At 49.2% G+C, this 14,607-nt stretch overlaps 1 protein-coding gene across 1 annotated transcript in view; it reads left to right on the top strand.

The window, feature by feature from the left end:
• LOC134791013 (dedicator of cytokinesis protein 7) overlaps positions 1–14,607 on the top strand; it is an 86,713-nt gene that overhangs the window by 44,169 nt on the left and 27,937 nt on the right. The window contains exons 27-32 of the mRNA XM_063762064.1: positions 666–829; positions 3,007–3,141; positions 3,816–3,956; positions 7,427–7,585; positions 10,593–10,769; positions 11,382–11,555. Of these exons, the coding sequence (XP_063618134.1) occupies positions 666–829; positions 3,007–3,141; positions 3,816–3,956; positions 7,427–7,585; positions 10,593–10,769; positions 11,382–11,555 (950 nt within the window). The remainder of the gene's footprint in view (positions 1–665; positions 830–3,006; positions 3,142–3,815; positions 3,957–7,426; positions 7,586–10,592; positions 10,770–11,381; positions 11,556–14,607) is intronic.

Genomic DNA, 14,607 nt, shown 5'->3' with positions numbered 1-14,607 from the left:
GTATGATCAACTTGCACACGTTATAAATTAATAGGCGTTGTTATTTGTATGAAATGAATCTTCTTCTTGTACAAAATGTGTCCTAAGTATATTATAAACAGATACATTAGAATATTTAGAATAGTAAGATGACATTTTTATTTCACTCCATTTAACAACCACTCTCTATACTTAACGTCGAAAAATCCGCAGTCCCTTCAGTGTCGTTCATGTCGTTATATAGAGTTTACACTGTATTTATTAATTTTTACATGGTTTATTATAATAATACTAAGATGTCTGGCTTACGTAACTTAAAAAATAATGAGATTAAAAAATATACATTTCTTATTGACAGAATATATTCGTAAAAACTCACACATACAATATACAGAATACAAATTATTAAAAATATAAGAACTGTTTAAAAATATGCAATTGGTAAGAATATTGTATACAAAATACAATACAAAATACAAAATTCTTTATTTCTTTTAAATACACGTGGCCATGGTTTAGGGGATGGAGCCGCCCGGTAAGCAAAGAATTGCCTGTGTTGGGAGGCACCGTTCTTCCCTAGGTTAACAACAAACTTTTTATCTAAACATAAATCCTTTATAATATTAGTATGGATTTGAAATTGTGTTTGGTTAGACAAACGTTATAAGGTTGTGGTCGGTTGGCAGGCGGTTCGTCGGCGGTGCCGGGGCGGCGCGAGCGTTGGCGCAAGGACTGGCGCGGCGCGCGCGACGCGCCCCCCTCGCCCCTCGCGCCGCACCCCGCGCTGCCCGCCGCGCTCGCCGCCGAGGTCTCCCTCACCCTGCTGCACGCGCTAGAGACCATCGTGCAGGTGAGACACCACTAGCGACGCGCCCCCCTCGCCCCTCGCGCCGCACCCCGCGCTGCCCGCCGCGCTCGCCGCCGAGGTCTCCCTCACCCTGCTGCACGCGCTAGAGACCATCGTGCAGGTGAGACACCACTAGCGACGCGTCCCCCTCGCCCCTCGCGCCGCACCCCGCGCTGCCCGCCGCGCTCGCCGCCGAGGTCTCCCTCACCCTGCTGCACGCGCTAGAGACCATCGTGCAGGTGAGACACCACTAGCGACGCGTCCCCCTCGCCCCTCGCGCCGCACCCCGCGCTGCCCGCCGCGCTCGCCGCCGAGGTCTCCCTCACCCTGCTGCACGCGCTAGAGACCATCGTGCAGGTGAGACACCACTAGCGACGCGTCCCCCTCGCCCCTCGCGCCGCACCCCGCGCTGCCCGCCGCGCTCGCCGCCGAGGTCTCCCTCACCCTGCTGCACGCGCTAGAGACCATCGTGCAGGTGAGACACCACTAGCGACGCGCCCCCCTCGCCCCTCGCGCCGCACCCCGCGCTGCCCGCCGCGCTCGCCGCCGAGGTCTCCCTCACCCTGCTGCACGCGCTAGAGACCATCGTGCAGGTGAGACACCACTAGCGACGCGTCCCCCTCGCCCCTCGCGCCGCACCCCGCGCTGCCCGCCGCGCTCGCCGCCGAGGTCTCCCTCACCCTGCTGCACGCGCTAGAGACCATCGTGCAGGTGAGACACCACTAGCGACGCGTCCCCCTCGCCCCTCGCGCCGCACCCCGCGCTGCCCGCCGCGCTCGCCGCCGAGGTCTCCCTCACCCTGCTGCACGCGCTAGAGACCATCGTGCAGGTGAGACACCACTAGCGACGCGCCCCCCTCGCCCCTCGCGCCGCACCCCGCGCTGCCCGCCGCGCTCGCCGCCGAGGTCTCCCTCACCCTGCTGCACGCGCTAGAGACCATCGTGCAGGTGAGACACCACTAGCGACGCGTCCCCCTCGCCCCTCGCGCCGCACCCCGCGCTGCCCGCCGCGCTCGCCGCCGAGGTCTCCCTCACCCTGCTGCACGCGCTAGAGACCATCGTGCAGGTGAGACACCACTAGCGACGCGTCCCCCTCGCCCCTCGCGCCGCACCCCGCGCTGCCCGCCGCGCTCGCCGCCGAGGTCTCCCTCACCCTGCTGCACGCGCTAGAGACCATCGTGCAGGTGAGACACCACTAGCGACGCGTCCCCCTCGCCCCTCGCGCCGCACCCCGCGCTGCCCGCCGCGCTCGCCGCCGAGGTCTCCCTCACCCTGCTGCACGCGCTAGAGACCATCGTGCAGGTGAGACACCACTAGCGACGCGTCCCCCTCGCCCCTCGCGCCGCACCCCGCGCTGCCCGCCGCGCTCGCCGCCGAGGTCTCCCTCACCCTGCTGCACGCGCTCGAGACCATCGTGCAGGTGAGACGGAAACATTATCGACGAGGTGAATACTACTTCACAGGTGCGACGGCAACAGTGCGCGAACTGAGTGGGCGCTCCAGTCGCGGCAACTAACGGGGCGTCTAACGTGGTGTCAATATTAAACGTATGCAAGTGTAACTATTTGGACGCTTGACGCCGCGCTAGAAACGTTATTGGACATTCGGACAGAAGTGGAACCAAAGGACTTCTAAGTACACCAACGTTTTTAACTCCTCGTGTCTCCCCATTGAAACTTTGTTGTTGTTTGGCTTGGAAGTCGTTGTGTCGTTGCCAAATTTTGACTAATAAAATTTGGAAGTTTAAATAGGTGGATGGATGGATGGAGGTGGCTTCAAGCTATAAATAGGGGTATTGTTTTGCCGCCAGAGTGCAGCACTAGCGCCTATCGTAAACCATAGAGTAACTTATACATGCTGTGCCTCAAATAATTTTTTGATAAGTTTTCATAGATAATAAAATATGACATTGATGCATAAAAGCGTTTTGTTTACAGAGGGCCTACCGGGAAACGTGAAAATCGAAATTTCGTTATCTACCTCTTTATCGATCGAATACGCAAGAGTGATAACTGATAAGTGAGTGAGTGGGTGAGAGTGTTAGTTAGATAACGAAATTTCGATTTTCTTGTTTCGTGGTAGACCCTCCGATTGTGGTAGCACGTAGGGGGCGCCTACGCAAAGTTTCGCGTAATATTCCCTATTGTAAGTTAAGTTTTAAAATATTGTTTTCTATTGCAGTCATGCAGTAACTTGGAATCCGGGCAGGCCGTATGCAGCGCGGCGTTGCAGGTCGTGTTGCGGGCCATGCAGCGCAACCAGAGCGCGGCCGTGTTACAACATATGTTCGCTACAGTTCGCTCGCTCATCGTTAAGGTGAGGATATACTGTACTTCAAATTAGGAACGGTGAACTAATAGCAATTTGAAAATATTGGGTTAAGTCGTATTTATGTTTATTTATTTAGATAAGGTGTAGTGGGGCCACACAGCTGATCTGTAGTACGGCCACACAGTTGATCACAGCTGATCAGCTGTTACCCACAAAATAGACATTTAATTTATAATAATTATTTGCCGAATTCCTAAGATGCATTCACGCACCAGTGAACAATAATGAATATATGATATAACATACGACAAAATTCTAGTATGCATTTTTCCAATAAAGCATTCATTCTTTACTCCTTACTTGAGTTGTTATTATACCCCTGAACGCCGCACACTTCATGGCGACCCTGCCAGTCGGGCTGCTCGAGGTAGCCCCAGTTTAGACGCCGCCCACCGCCCAGCCGGGCAGTCAGTCTACTTATTTAGAATAGAATAGAATTGATTTATTCGTAAGCACACACAATCGGTACAATACATTATATAAAAGAAAACACAAAATAAGATTAAAGTGCCACGAAATGGCCCCATCTCGGCATGTTGCTGGTGGCTTCCAGCGCTGATCTTCCGATATTTCATCTTTCCACCGCTATTTAGAACGTCCAACAGTAGTATTTAATATGCTAGTATAAGTTAACCTACAGTTATATTATTTCCTACCAGCTGGGGTGGTCGTGCTGCGGCGAGGAGTCGGGCATCTGCCGCGTGCTGCTGCGGCACTGCGCCGCGCTGTGCCCCGCCACGCGCGCGCACGCCGCCGCCGCGCTGTACGCGCTCATGCGCCACCACTACCAGCTCGGCAACGTGAGTACCATCCCGTTTCCCGCAGCCTCACACTCACAGTTCCTAAACCATTACAAGAGGCATAAGGTCCACCGATGGACATTTAAGAATACTACTACTACTACTACTATTATTACTACTACTATTATTATTACTACTATTGTACTAGAGTTAGACAAAGAAAAGTTTGCAGCGATGTTGATAGCCCCGCAGTGCAATAGTTATTTTAAATGTCAAACTTCTGTGAAATTATGACGTATAAATAACACTTGCACTGCGTGGGCTATCGAAATCGCTGCAGACTTTTCTTGGTCTAACTCTAACAACAGTCTTAACTGACACTTATAACTGAAACAGATACGTGAGATATCGGTTTTTCATATCAGTTTTGTCTTGACAACGTAGTCCACCAATCTATCAACTTTGTGGTTAAAACATATACTCCGGCAAGCCACATTTGTCAGAAGAATAAGACGACAAATAAAAATAAAAATTACGCGCGAAGGATCAATCTCATACAACTTTTAAATTTGGCGCCTTTTTTAACTGAGAAAGTTGGCTTGCCAGAATATAGTATATTATTTTGTCTGCCTCCACCATGAATCTTAGTATTTAACTGGATCAGGCATGAGTGGTGGGGGGAACTGACAGAACGGGATAGTGTATCATGAAGCGGTTAGGGCTGGGTGGTCAAGGAAAACACCCAGTCGCTTTCAAATACATCATTTATTTTTAAAATTTATAGAAAAAACTTTGCCGAGCGAGGGTCGTGGTAAAGGTCCGTTATAATTCAAAATTGGCCGGTTCCGTGGCAGGGACGGTACTCCCCTGTCGCGCTAGCTGGTCGCGCCTGGACCGGGTTGATGGGGAACAGTGAGAAGGTGCCGTGACCCGCTGGTGCTGGAGTGGACGGAGGCCTCTGCGTCCTGGGGTACTCAGCGGCCGGCCGGGAGCAAAAATACCGCGCCGCCGCTCAGGTTTTGAGTCCGGAACTTGCACCCTGGAATTTATTACGTCCATCCTTAGGCACTTGTATAAAATAAATAAATAGATCATTCTATTTTACTTCAGAAGCTTTTCAGGATCGGTATACACGGTGACCTTTTTAGGTGGTTAAAGTCCTACATTAGTAATAGAAGTCAGGCGGTTGCACTCAAGGGCTATAGGTCAAAGTTTCTACCCATTCCCTCAGGAGTTCCCCAGGGCTCGCACCTGGGACCTTTTCTATTTGTTTTGTATGTGAATGATATTGATACTATTTTTCAGTCTTCTTCCCACATTCTTTACGCAGACGATACTAAAATATATAAGACTATTAGAAATTATGATGATTGTGTTGCGTTACAATCCGATTTGTCACAATTTGAGGACTATTGTCAGCGAAATCATTTAATTCTAAACGCTGAGAAATGCTATACTATCACGTTTTCCCGTAAAAATAATCCTATCACTTTTGATTATAAACTAGCTGGTAGCAGTGTCTTACGTGTGTCGTCGATTCGAGATTTAGGGATTACTCTGGACGCTAAACTCTCCTTTAATGAACATATAGATAATATTGTGACGAGAGCATATAAAAAGTTAGGCATGATCTTGCGTTTAAGTAAACCATTCAAAAGTACGTTCACGTTAAAAGTCTTGTATTACTCTTTCGTCCGTAGTATTTTGGAGTTTGGCAGTGTTGTTTGGAGCCCACATTTCGGTATTCATAAGTCTCGACTTGAAAGGATTCAGAAAATTTTCTGTAAGTCCCTTGATTATAGAACCGGCTGCTATAACTGTGACTATCTTTCGTCAGCAGCTAGACATAGTCTTCCTCCTTTGGAAAAAAGAAGAGCATATCTAGATATTTTATTCTTATTTAAAATTATTAGAAATCATATAGATTCCAACCCACTATTAGAAAACATTTCCTTCAAAATTTCTCGGTACCACTCACGTTCTAAACCTACCTTTTCTATTTCTTCCTGTGGCACACAGTATGCTAAAAATTCTTTCTTTAGGCGCACTTGTAATATGTATAATGAATCGCTTAATGATATAGACATTTTTATTCATAGTTTGTCGGTTTTCAAGAACAAAGTTCGGCATATTTTGTTTTCTAGTAATTGAAAAATTTGTTTTTAGTTATAGTAGTAGTAGTAGTAGTAATCACTTTATTGTACACAACACAGGTTTAAATAATATTTTTAGTTATATCTTGCATTGTTTTCTTATTTTATTTGCGTGTAGTATTCACAACTATACCTTCGGGTAATTTATAATTAAGTAACCTACTACCTTTATTGTAATAGTCAACCTAGTAATATATGAAACTTTAGGCCTATTTTTAATAATTTTTGTAAGACTTATTTGTAAAAGGCTGTTTGTTTTCTAAATAAATTAAAAAAAAAAAAAAAAAAAATAGCCGCTCAGATTGAACCCCATTGATGTCGCTAAGCTAGGCGGTAGGGAGCAGAAAGCAGCTGGTGGGTGTTCATTATTAGAACGGAGTTACAAGCAGGTGCCAAACAAAGTGGTAAGAATATAAATTGGAATACCTTTAAAAATACTAATATCTAACTAATAGTTTGGAGTAATAAGCTCTGTTAATCGAAATTACAAGATAATTTAGCGGAATTGAAGGTTGGCCCAAATGTATGGGCAGCCATTTTGTAACGGGACTTTACAGTTACGCCGTAGCGGTTAACAAGCGATAACTCGGCGGATAAAAGAAATTGCAAGACTCTAAGCATGGAATGAGATACAATTAACACTATTTTAAGCATATTAGCACTATAAGCAAGCACACTCTTAAATGTAATAACGTTTCAACACTTACCCTTTACTCGGGGTGCAAGACGGAACTTAATTACGTTTTGATTTATGCAATTGCATAATTGCTTATGTTTTTTACTTTTACTGATTTAAACTTTTCTCAATAAAACAATTATAATTTTAAATAAAACGAGGACCGTCCGGCGCGTGCAGGGTCACGGCGCGAGGCTCGTGAACGCAGCCGGCACAGCCGTTCTCTAAAGCGATTGGAAGGAGAGTGGGGCGCTGAGTGATGGCCGGTCGTATAAGTAGGGCAAAACTGCTGACACCGTTGTTCGGCCGAAAGTACACTCGCGCACAGAAACGTTACGTTCATTTCATAAATTAATGTATTGATTTGGTTAAATCTACATTTTAAGCCTATGATTACAGTTCTTATTTATTTATTATTTTAAGTGTTAGTTGAGTTTAAGATTATGTTTAGTTCAATTACCTACCTATAGTAACGTGCAACGTTACAATCATTCAGTAGGAGTAGCAGCGAAAGTGCTATTATTGTTTGTCCTTGTCACAGTCTCACTTTTGTTTTTATTCCCCACCGTAAATTTAGTATGTATTATGGTGGGCAACAAATAAATTCGACCTATCATAGTGTCGCACTGCGTATGTTTTGTCCCTCACGGAGGCACGCGTATAGCACTTCTATAGGATCCTACCTTCTATGGCCTCCACAGAACTTCAGCCGCGTGAAGATGCAAGTGACGATGTCGCTGTCGTCCCTCGTGGGCACGTCCACCACCTTCAGCGAGGAGTCGCTCCGGCGCGCGCTCAAAACTATCCTGGTGTACGCCGAGAGAGACCCCGATCTGCAGCAGACCAGCTTCCCTGAACAGGTAAGTCACTGTTAGTACCTTACAACTTACAACCGGAATGCAGCCGGCTGACGATTTTGTCTATTAGATATACAGAGTGATTTCGGGGTCGTGATCCAGAACCACTTTTTCTGACTCTGTAAATGATCCAGTATTTGATTAAAATATAATTACTTGAATTATTCTTATTTTTCAAGTAAAATTAATGTTATACTAAGTAATTATGGTCACCCTATGACTTTTGACATACGCTGTATGGAAAGCGACAAGACGTCACATTGAGTAGGGTCACCAAATTGTATGCAAAAATGTTTTTTCCTACTTGTCATCTGGAAAATAATCATCATTATTGGTGATAAACAATAATTAACAACATCATTAGGCTCATCTTTGGATTCTGTATGATGTCTGGCTCTCTTGCTCCACGACCCCGAAATCACCCTGTTCGTGTCATTCACGATGACGCGCAGATTTGTCAAATCTAACCTTTAATAACATGACAATACGAGTCAAGGCACGCGTCTTCGTGAATGACACGATCTATAGGATATGAAATATCATCAGAAAATGTCAAATCTCAACGAGGTTGCGGTGATTTAGGTTCGGCAACGCGCATGTAACACCTCTGGAGTTACAGGCGTCCATAGGCTAGGGTGACTGCTTAACATCAGGCGGGCCGGCGACGTGGTTTAAAAAAATCAAACGGGAATAAATTGCTGAAACTTTTTTTTGGTGGCTGCCGTTCCTCAACCCACCAACGGAGCGGCAGCTTACGTTCACGAGGCTACCTTATACATCTCACTTATGTTATTGCTCTGGGCCCAAATGGTATATATACAAGAGAAAGATTGTAAAACCTTGGTAAAAATATTCCAACCTGTGCATTAATAGGATTCAGTATATTATATTTTTATTTACATAAAGCAGCGGTCGGCAACAAGCGGCCCGGGCCGCATGCGGCCCGCGAACCTCTCACTTGCGCCCCGCGAGCCCCCCTGGCTATTTTGTATGTAATATTGTCAAACAACAATGTCTGAAAAATAGGGATGTACCGACTAGTCGCCGACTAGTCGGGAAAGCCGACTATCCGGCCACATTTGTAGTCGGCGATTAGTCGGCGACTAGTCGGCAAAAATGGCCGATTAGTCGGCACTTTATTAGTGAAAGAAAAACAGAAAATAAGAAATCAACATTCAATATTTACCATGTGTTTTATGTTTATTTTACTAAAATACCTATTCAGGGTGCATACGAAAACTTTTGTTCATATATTTGACCGTTTGATCGTTATCGTATGTTGGTGGGCTGGTGTTTTCCTCTACAGGTCGGTCTCAACTGGTTTTCGTGTAATTTCATAAGCAAGTTCGATAGTAATTTTTTATTATTATTATTCAGTTTTTTTTTAATGGTTGAGCCATGAGGAACTATTAATAGTATTAATGTTATTGCAAAATTTAGAGACTTAGTCAGTGCACGTTGCTCGTAAAGACGCTGACCACAGGGGATAGGTTCTTAACTGGCGACTACGTACGGGAAATAGAGCCTTAGAAATACCTCCTAGAAGCTGTACCGACGGTCTGCTCAGGATCGCAAAATAAAAGAACTAAAGACAGAAATTGAACGAGGATTCTTGTGGTAGAGAACACCTTTTAGCCAAGCTAAATTATGATGAATAGCGCAACCAAAGGAGCAAAACTATTGTTTTTCACCTGAACTTATCCGAAACTAATGATCTGGCCGACTAGCCGACTAATCGGCCATTCGAGCGCCGATTAGTCGGCTAGTCGGCTAGTCGGCCAAATCAATAGTCGGTACATCACTACTGAAAAAGTCACACATATTAACAAAAGTGCGGCCCGCTTCAACTTCCTTAACTACTATGTGGCCCATGGCTGCTAAAAGGTTGCTGACCGCTGACATAAAGTAACAAACAAATATACTCATGTTATACTTCGTACAGGGTTCAGATGGGGACGATAGTCCCGATGGTGTAAGTCGGTTTGGCCCATACAATTCTTCATGTTTATTGCATCTTATCCCTTCATCAGCATGAACAGATACAGAAGAAATATTTTTTATACATACTACCTATTTGAATTACCCCTGTTTATAGCACGATTTTCTCTTAGCATAGACTGTATTTTTGTTTTTAATGTGAGTTTATGATACTCATAACATCAAAAACGTGTTATAACTAGTCTTAATCAAATGTTATGTTTCTTTTAAATCTTTTCTCGTACCTATTCAATAAAAAAAATCTAATTGTTTGCAATCTCTTTGCGCTATGTTTGTTTTCATTTTGTAAACAAGACCCGAAGATCATTAAAGATGTGTTGTATGAGTATTTTGTGATTAGGTCCTGTTGGTATAAATAAAACAATTTCATTATAAAATATCCGTCACGTCAGTTTACATTGAAAGCATGCAGTCACACGGTGTTATTAGGGGCTATTCATAAATTACGTCATTTCAAATTAGGGGGGGGGGGTCTAGACATCGGATGATGGTAGCATGACGTAGGAGGAAACGGGGTCATTCGAAGCATGATTTTTGGATGATGTTAGGGGGGAGGGTCGAAAATCGTCAAAAATCGATGACGTAATTTATGGACAGCCCCTTAGCACGATCGTAATACTGAACTGTTATTTGTATTATAGTCTATTTAACGGAAAATTGTACACGTAACTTATTTGTTAGAGAATATTTTGGAATCACGAGCTCTTTAAATTTTTAAGATAATATTGTTAAATATGTAAAGCTCTGGTATCCTAAGATAGCGGTGCCGTCATGTAGCGGCCGCATACAAAATACAAAATACGACTACATCCATATTTAGCCGTATTATTTTGTATGGAGACGGCCGCTATATGACGGCACTGCGACCCTAGGAAAACAGAGCTTAAAACTGAATTCTATCATTTAAAATGTTTGAATACAATTTCTTAAATCTTATCTCTAAATTTCTTTACAGTAAAACTTTTGTCAGTTAAAAACCAGCCGAAACTACTAATAATCCATACAATTATAGGTGAAGGACCTGGTGTTCAACCTACACATGATCCTGTCGGACACGGTGAAGATGAAGGAGTTCCAGGAGGACCCCGAGATGCTGCTGGACCTCATGCACCGCATCGCGCGCGGGTACCAGCACAGCCCGGACCTCAGGCTCACCTGGCTCAACAACATGGCGCAGAAACACATGGAGGTCAGTCCCTCGACACTTTCAATACCAAGCGCCCCATTTCTAATACAAAATGAACACATCTAGGGTGTATTACATTACACCCTACACACTACAAATTACACTAAAATTACATTACATTAAAATTAAATTACATTATTACACGAACGGGACTACCGCGATATTTCATTGTTTATACACGACTGCCCAAAAAAAGAGTGTATTGCTTTCAGGGTTCAGGTTTGTATTTGGGTATGTAAGTTTCTTTATTCCACCGTAAAAGCCAAGTGTCTGAACCGATTTAGGAGTTTGAGGTATCATTAAGAAAGGATTCCTTACGTAATCCCGAGTAACATAGGCTATGTGATTTTTAACTTTTCAGTTCATTTTAAGGATGCAGTCGTGTTTTTTATTTTTTTAAATTATTACCTTAAATTCCGACGTTTCACCACAGCTGGTGCAACTCAGCTGAAACGTCGGAAGTTAAGATAAAAATATGTGTACAAAACGCGAAAGTTTAAAGTGTTACACCTAGCGTGTTCTTGGCAGTAAATGTGTTAAGCTGGTTTGACTATGCCGTTACTATTTACAAATGTTTAAACATTTTATTACAGAGACTTAAGTTTTTTTTGACAGCGTTCGAACCACACGGAGGCGGGCATGTGCCTCGTGCACGGAGCAGCGCTGGTGGCGGAGCAGATGAACGCGCGCGGGCGCGGCGCCGCGCTGCTGGAGCGCGTCACGCACAACGCGCTCGACGAGTCCTGCGCCGACACGCTGCACCACCACCTCACGCACCACGAGCTGCAGGTACCACTACATCTATACATCCTATGTGCCTGGTGCACGGCGCGGCGCCGCGCTGCTGGAGCGCGTCACGCACAACGCGCTCGACGAGTCCTGCGCCGACACGCTGCACCACCACCTCACGCACCACGAGCTGCAGGTACCACTACATCTATACATCCTATGTGCCTGGTGCACGGCGCGGCGCCGCGCTGCTGGAGCGCGTCACGCACAACGCGCTCGACGAGTCCTGCGCCGACACGCTGCACCACCACCTCACGCACCACGAGCTGCAGGTACCACTACATCTATACATCCTATGTGCCTGGTGCACGGCGCGGCGCCGCGCTGCTGGAGCGCGTCACGCACAACGCGCTCGACGAGTCCTGCGCCGACACGCTGCACCACCACCTCACGCACCACGAGCTGCAGGTACCACTACATCTATACATCCTATGTGCCTGGTGCACGGCGCGGCGCCGCGCTGCTGGAGCGCGTCACGCACAACGCGCTCGACGAGTCCTGCGCCGACACGCTGCACCACCACCTCACGCACCACGAGCTGCAGGTACCACTACATCTATACATCCTATGTGCCTGGTGCACGGCGCGGCGCCGCGCTGCTGGAGCGCGTCACGCACAACGCGCTCGACGAGTCCTGCGCCGACACGCTGCACCACCACCTCACGCACCACGAGCTGCAGGTACCACTACATCTATACATCCTATGTGCCTGGTGCACGGCGCGGCGCCGCGCTGCTGGAGCGCGTCACGCACAACGCGCTCGACGAGTCCTGCGCCGACACGCTGCACCACCACCTCACGCACCACGAGCTGCAGGTACCACTACATCTATACATCCTATGTGCCTGGTGCACGGCGCGGCGCCGCGCTGCTGGAGCGCGTCACGCACAACGCGCTCGACGAGTCCTGCGCCGACACGCTGCACCACCACCTCACGCACCACGAGCTGCAGGTACCACTACATCTATACATCCTATGTGCCTGGTGCACGGCGCGGCGCCGCGCTGCTGGAGCGCGTCACGCACAACGCGCTCGACGAGTCCTGCGCCGACACGCTGCACCACCACCTCACGCACCACGAGCTGCAGGTACCACTACATCTATACATCCTATGTGCCTGGTGCACGGCGCGGCGCCGCGCTGCTGGAGCGCGTCACGCACAACGCGCTCGACGAGTCCTGCGCCGACACGCTGCACCACCACCTCACGCACCACGAGCTGCAGGTACCACTACATCTATACATCCTATGTGCCTGGTGCACGGCGCGGCGCCGCGCTGCTGGAGCGCGTCACGCACAACGCGCTCGACGAGTCCTGCGCCGACACGCTGCACCACCACCTCACGCACCACGAGCTGCAGGTACCACTACATCTATACATCCTATGTGCCTGGTGCACGGCGCGGCGCCGCGCTGCTGGAGCGCGTCACGCACAACGCGCTCGACGAGTCCTGCGCCGACACGCTGCACCACCACCTCACGCACCACGAGCTGCAGGTACCACTACATCTATACATCCTATGTGCCTGGTGCACGGCGCGGCGCCGCGCTGCTGGAGCGCGTCACGCACAACGCGCTCGACGAGTCCTGCGCCGACACGCTGCACCACCACCTCACGCACCACGAGCTGCAGGTACCACTACATCTATACATCCTATGTGCCTGGTGCACGGCGCGGCGCCGCGCTGCTGGAGCGCGTCACGCACAACGCGCTCGACGAGTCCTGCGCCGACACGCTGCACCACCACCTCACGCACCACGAGCTGCAGGTACCACTACATCTATACATCCTATGTGCCTGGTGCACGGCGCGGCGCCGCGCTGCTGGAGCGCGTCACGCACAACGCGCTCGACGAGTCCTGCGCCGACACGCTGCACCACCACCTCACGCACCACGAGCTGCAGGTACCACTACATCTATACATCCTATGTGCCTGGTGCACGGCGCGGCGCCGCGCTGCTGGAGCGCGTCACGCACAACGCGCTCGACGAGTCCTGCGCCGACACGCTGCACCACCACCTCACGCACCACGAGCTGCAGGTACCACTACATCTATACATCCTATGTGCCTGGTGCACGGCGCGGCGCCGCGCTGCTGGAGCGCGTCACGCACAACGCGCTCGACGAGTCCTGCGCCGACACGCTGCACCACCACCTCACGCACCACGAGCTGCAGGTACCACTACATCTATACATCCTATGTGCCTGGTGCACGGCGCGGCGCCGCGCTGCTGGAGCGCGTCACGCACAACGCGCTCGACGAGTCCTGCGCCGACACGCTGCACCACCACCTCACGCACCACGAGCTGCAGGTACCACTACATCTATACATCCTATGTGCCTGGTGCACGGCGCGGCGCCGCGCTGCTGGAGCGCGTCACGCACAACGCGCTCGACGAGTCCTGCGCCGACACGCTGCACCACCACCTCACGCACCACGAGCTGCAGGTACCACTACATCTATACATCCTATGTGCCTGGTGCACGGCGCGGCGCCGCGCTGCTGGAGCGCGTCACGCACAACGCGCTCGACGAGTCCTGCGCCGACACGCTGCACCACCACCTCACGCACCACGAGCTGCAGGTACCACTACATCTATACATCCTATGTGCCTGGTGCACGGCGCGGCGCCGCGCTGCTGGAGCGCGTCACGCACAACGCGCTCGACGAGTCCTGCGCCGACACGCTGCACCACCACCTCACGCACCACGAGCTGCAGGTACCACTACATCTATACATCCTATGTGCCTGGTGCACGGCGCGGCGCCGCGCTGCTGGAGCGCGTCACGCACAACGCGCTCGACGAGTCCTGCGCCGACACGCTGCACCACCACCTCACGCACCACGAGCTGCAGGTACCACTACATCTATACATCCTATGTGCCTGGTGCACGGCGCGGCGCCGCGCTGCTGGAGCGCGTCACGCACAACGCGCTCGACGAGTCCTGCGCCGACACGCTGCACCACCACCTCACGCACCACGAGCTGCAGGTACCACTACATCTATACATCCTATGTGCCTGGTGCACGGCGCGGCGCCGCGCTGCTGGA

Source organism: Cydia splendana, chromosome 5 (genome assembly GCF_910591565.1).
Source record: "Cydia splendana chromosome 5, ilCydSple1.2, whole genome shotgun sequence".
Lineage (NCBI taxonomy): Eukaryota > Metazoa > Arthropoda > Insecta > Lepidoptera > Tortricidae > Cydia > Cydia splendana.
The sequence above is the reverse complement of the archived record's forward strand: the minus strand, read 5'-3'. Positions and strand labels throughout refer to the sequence as shown.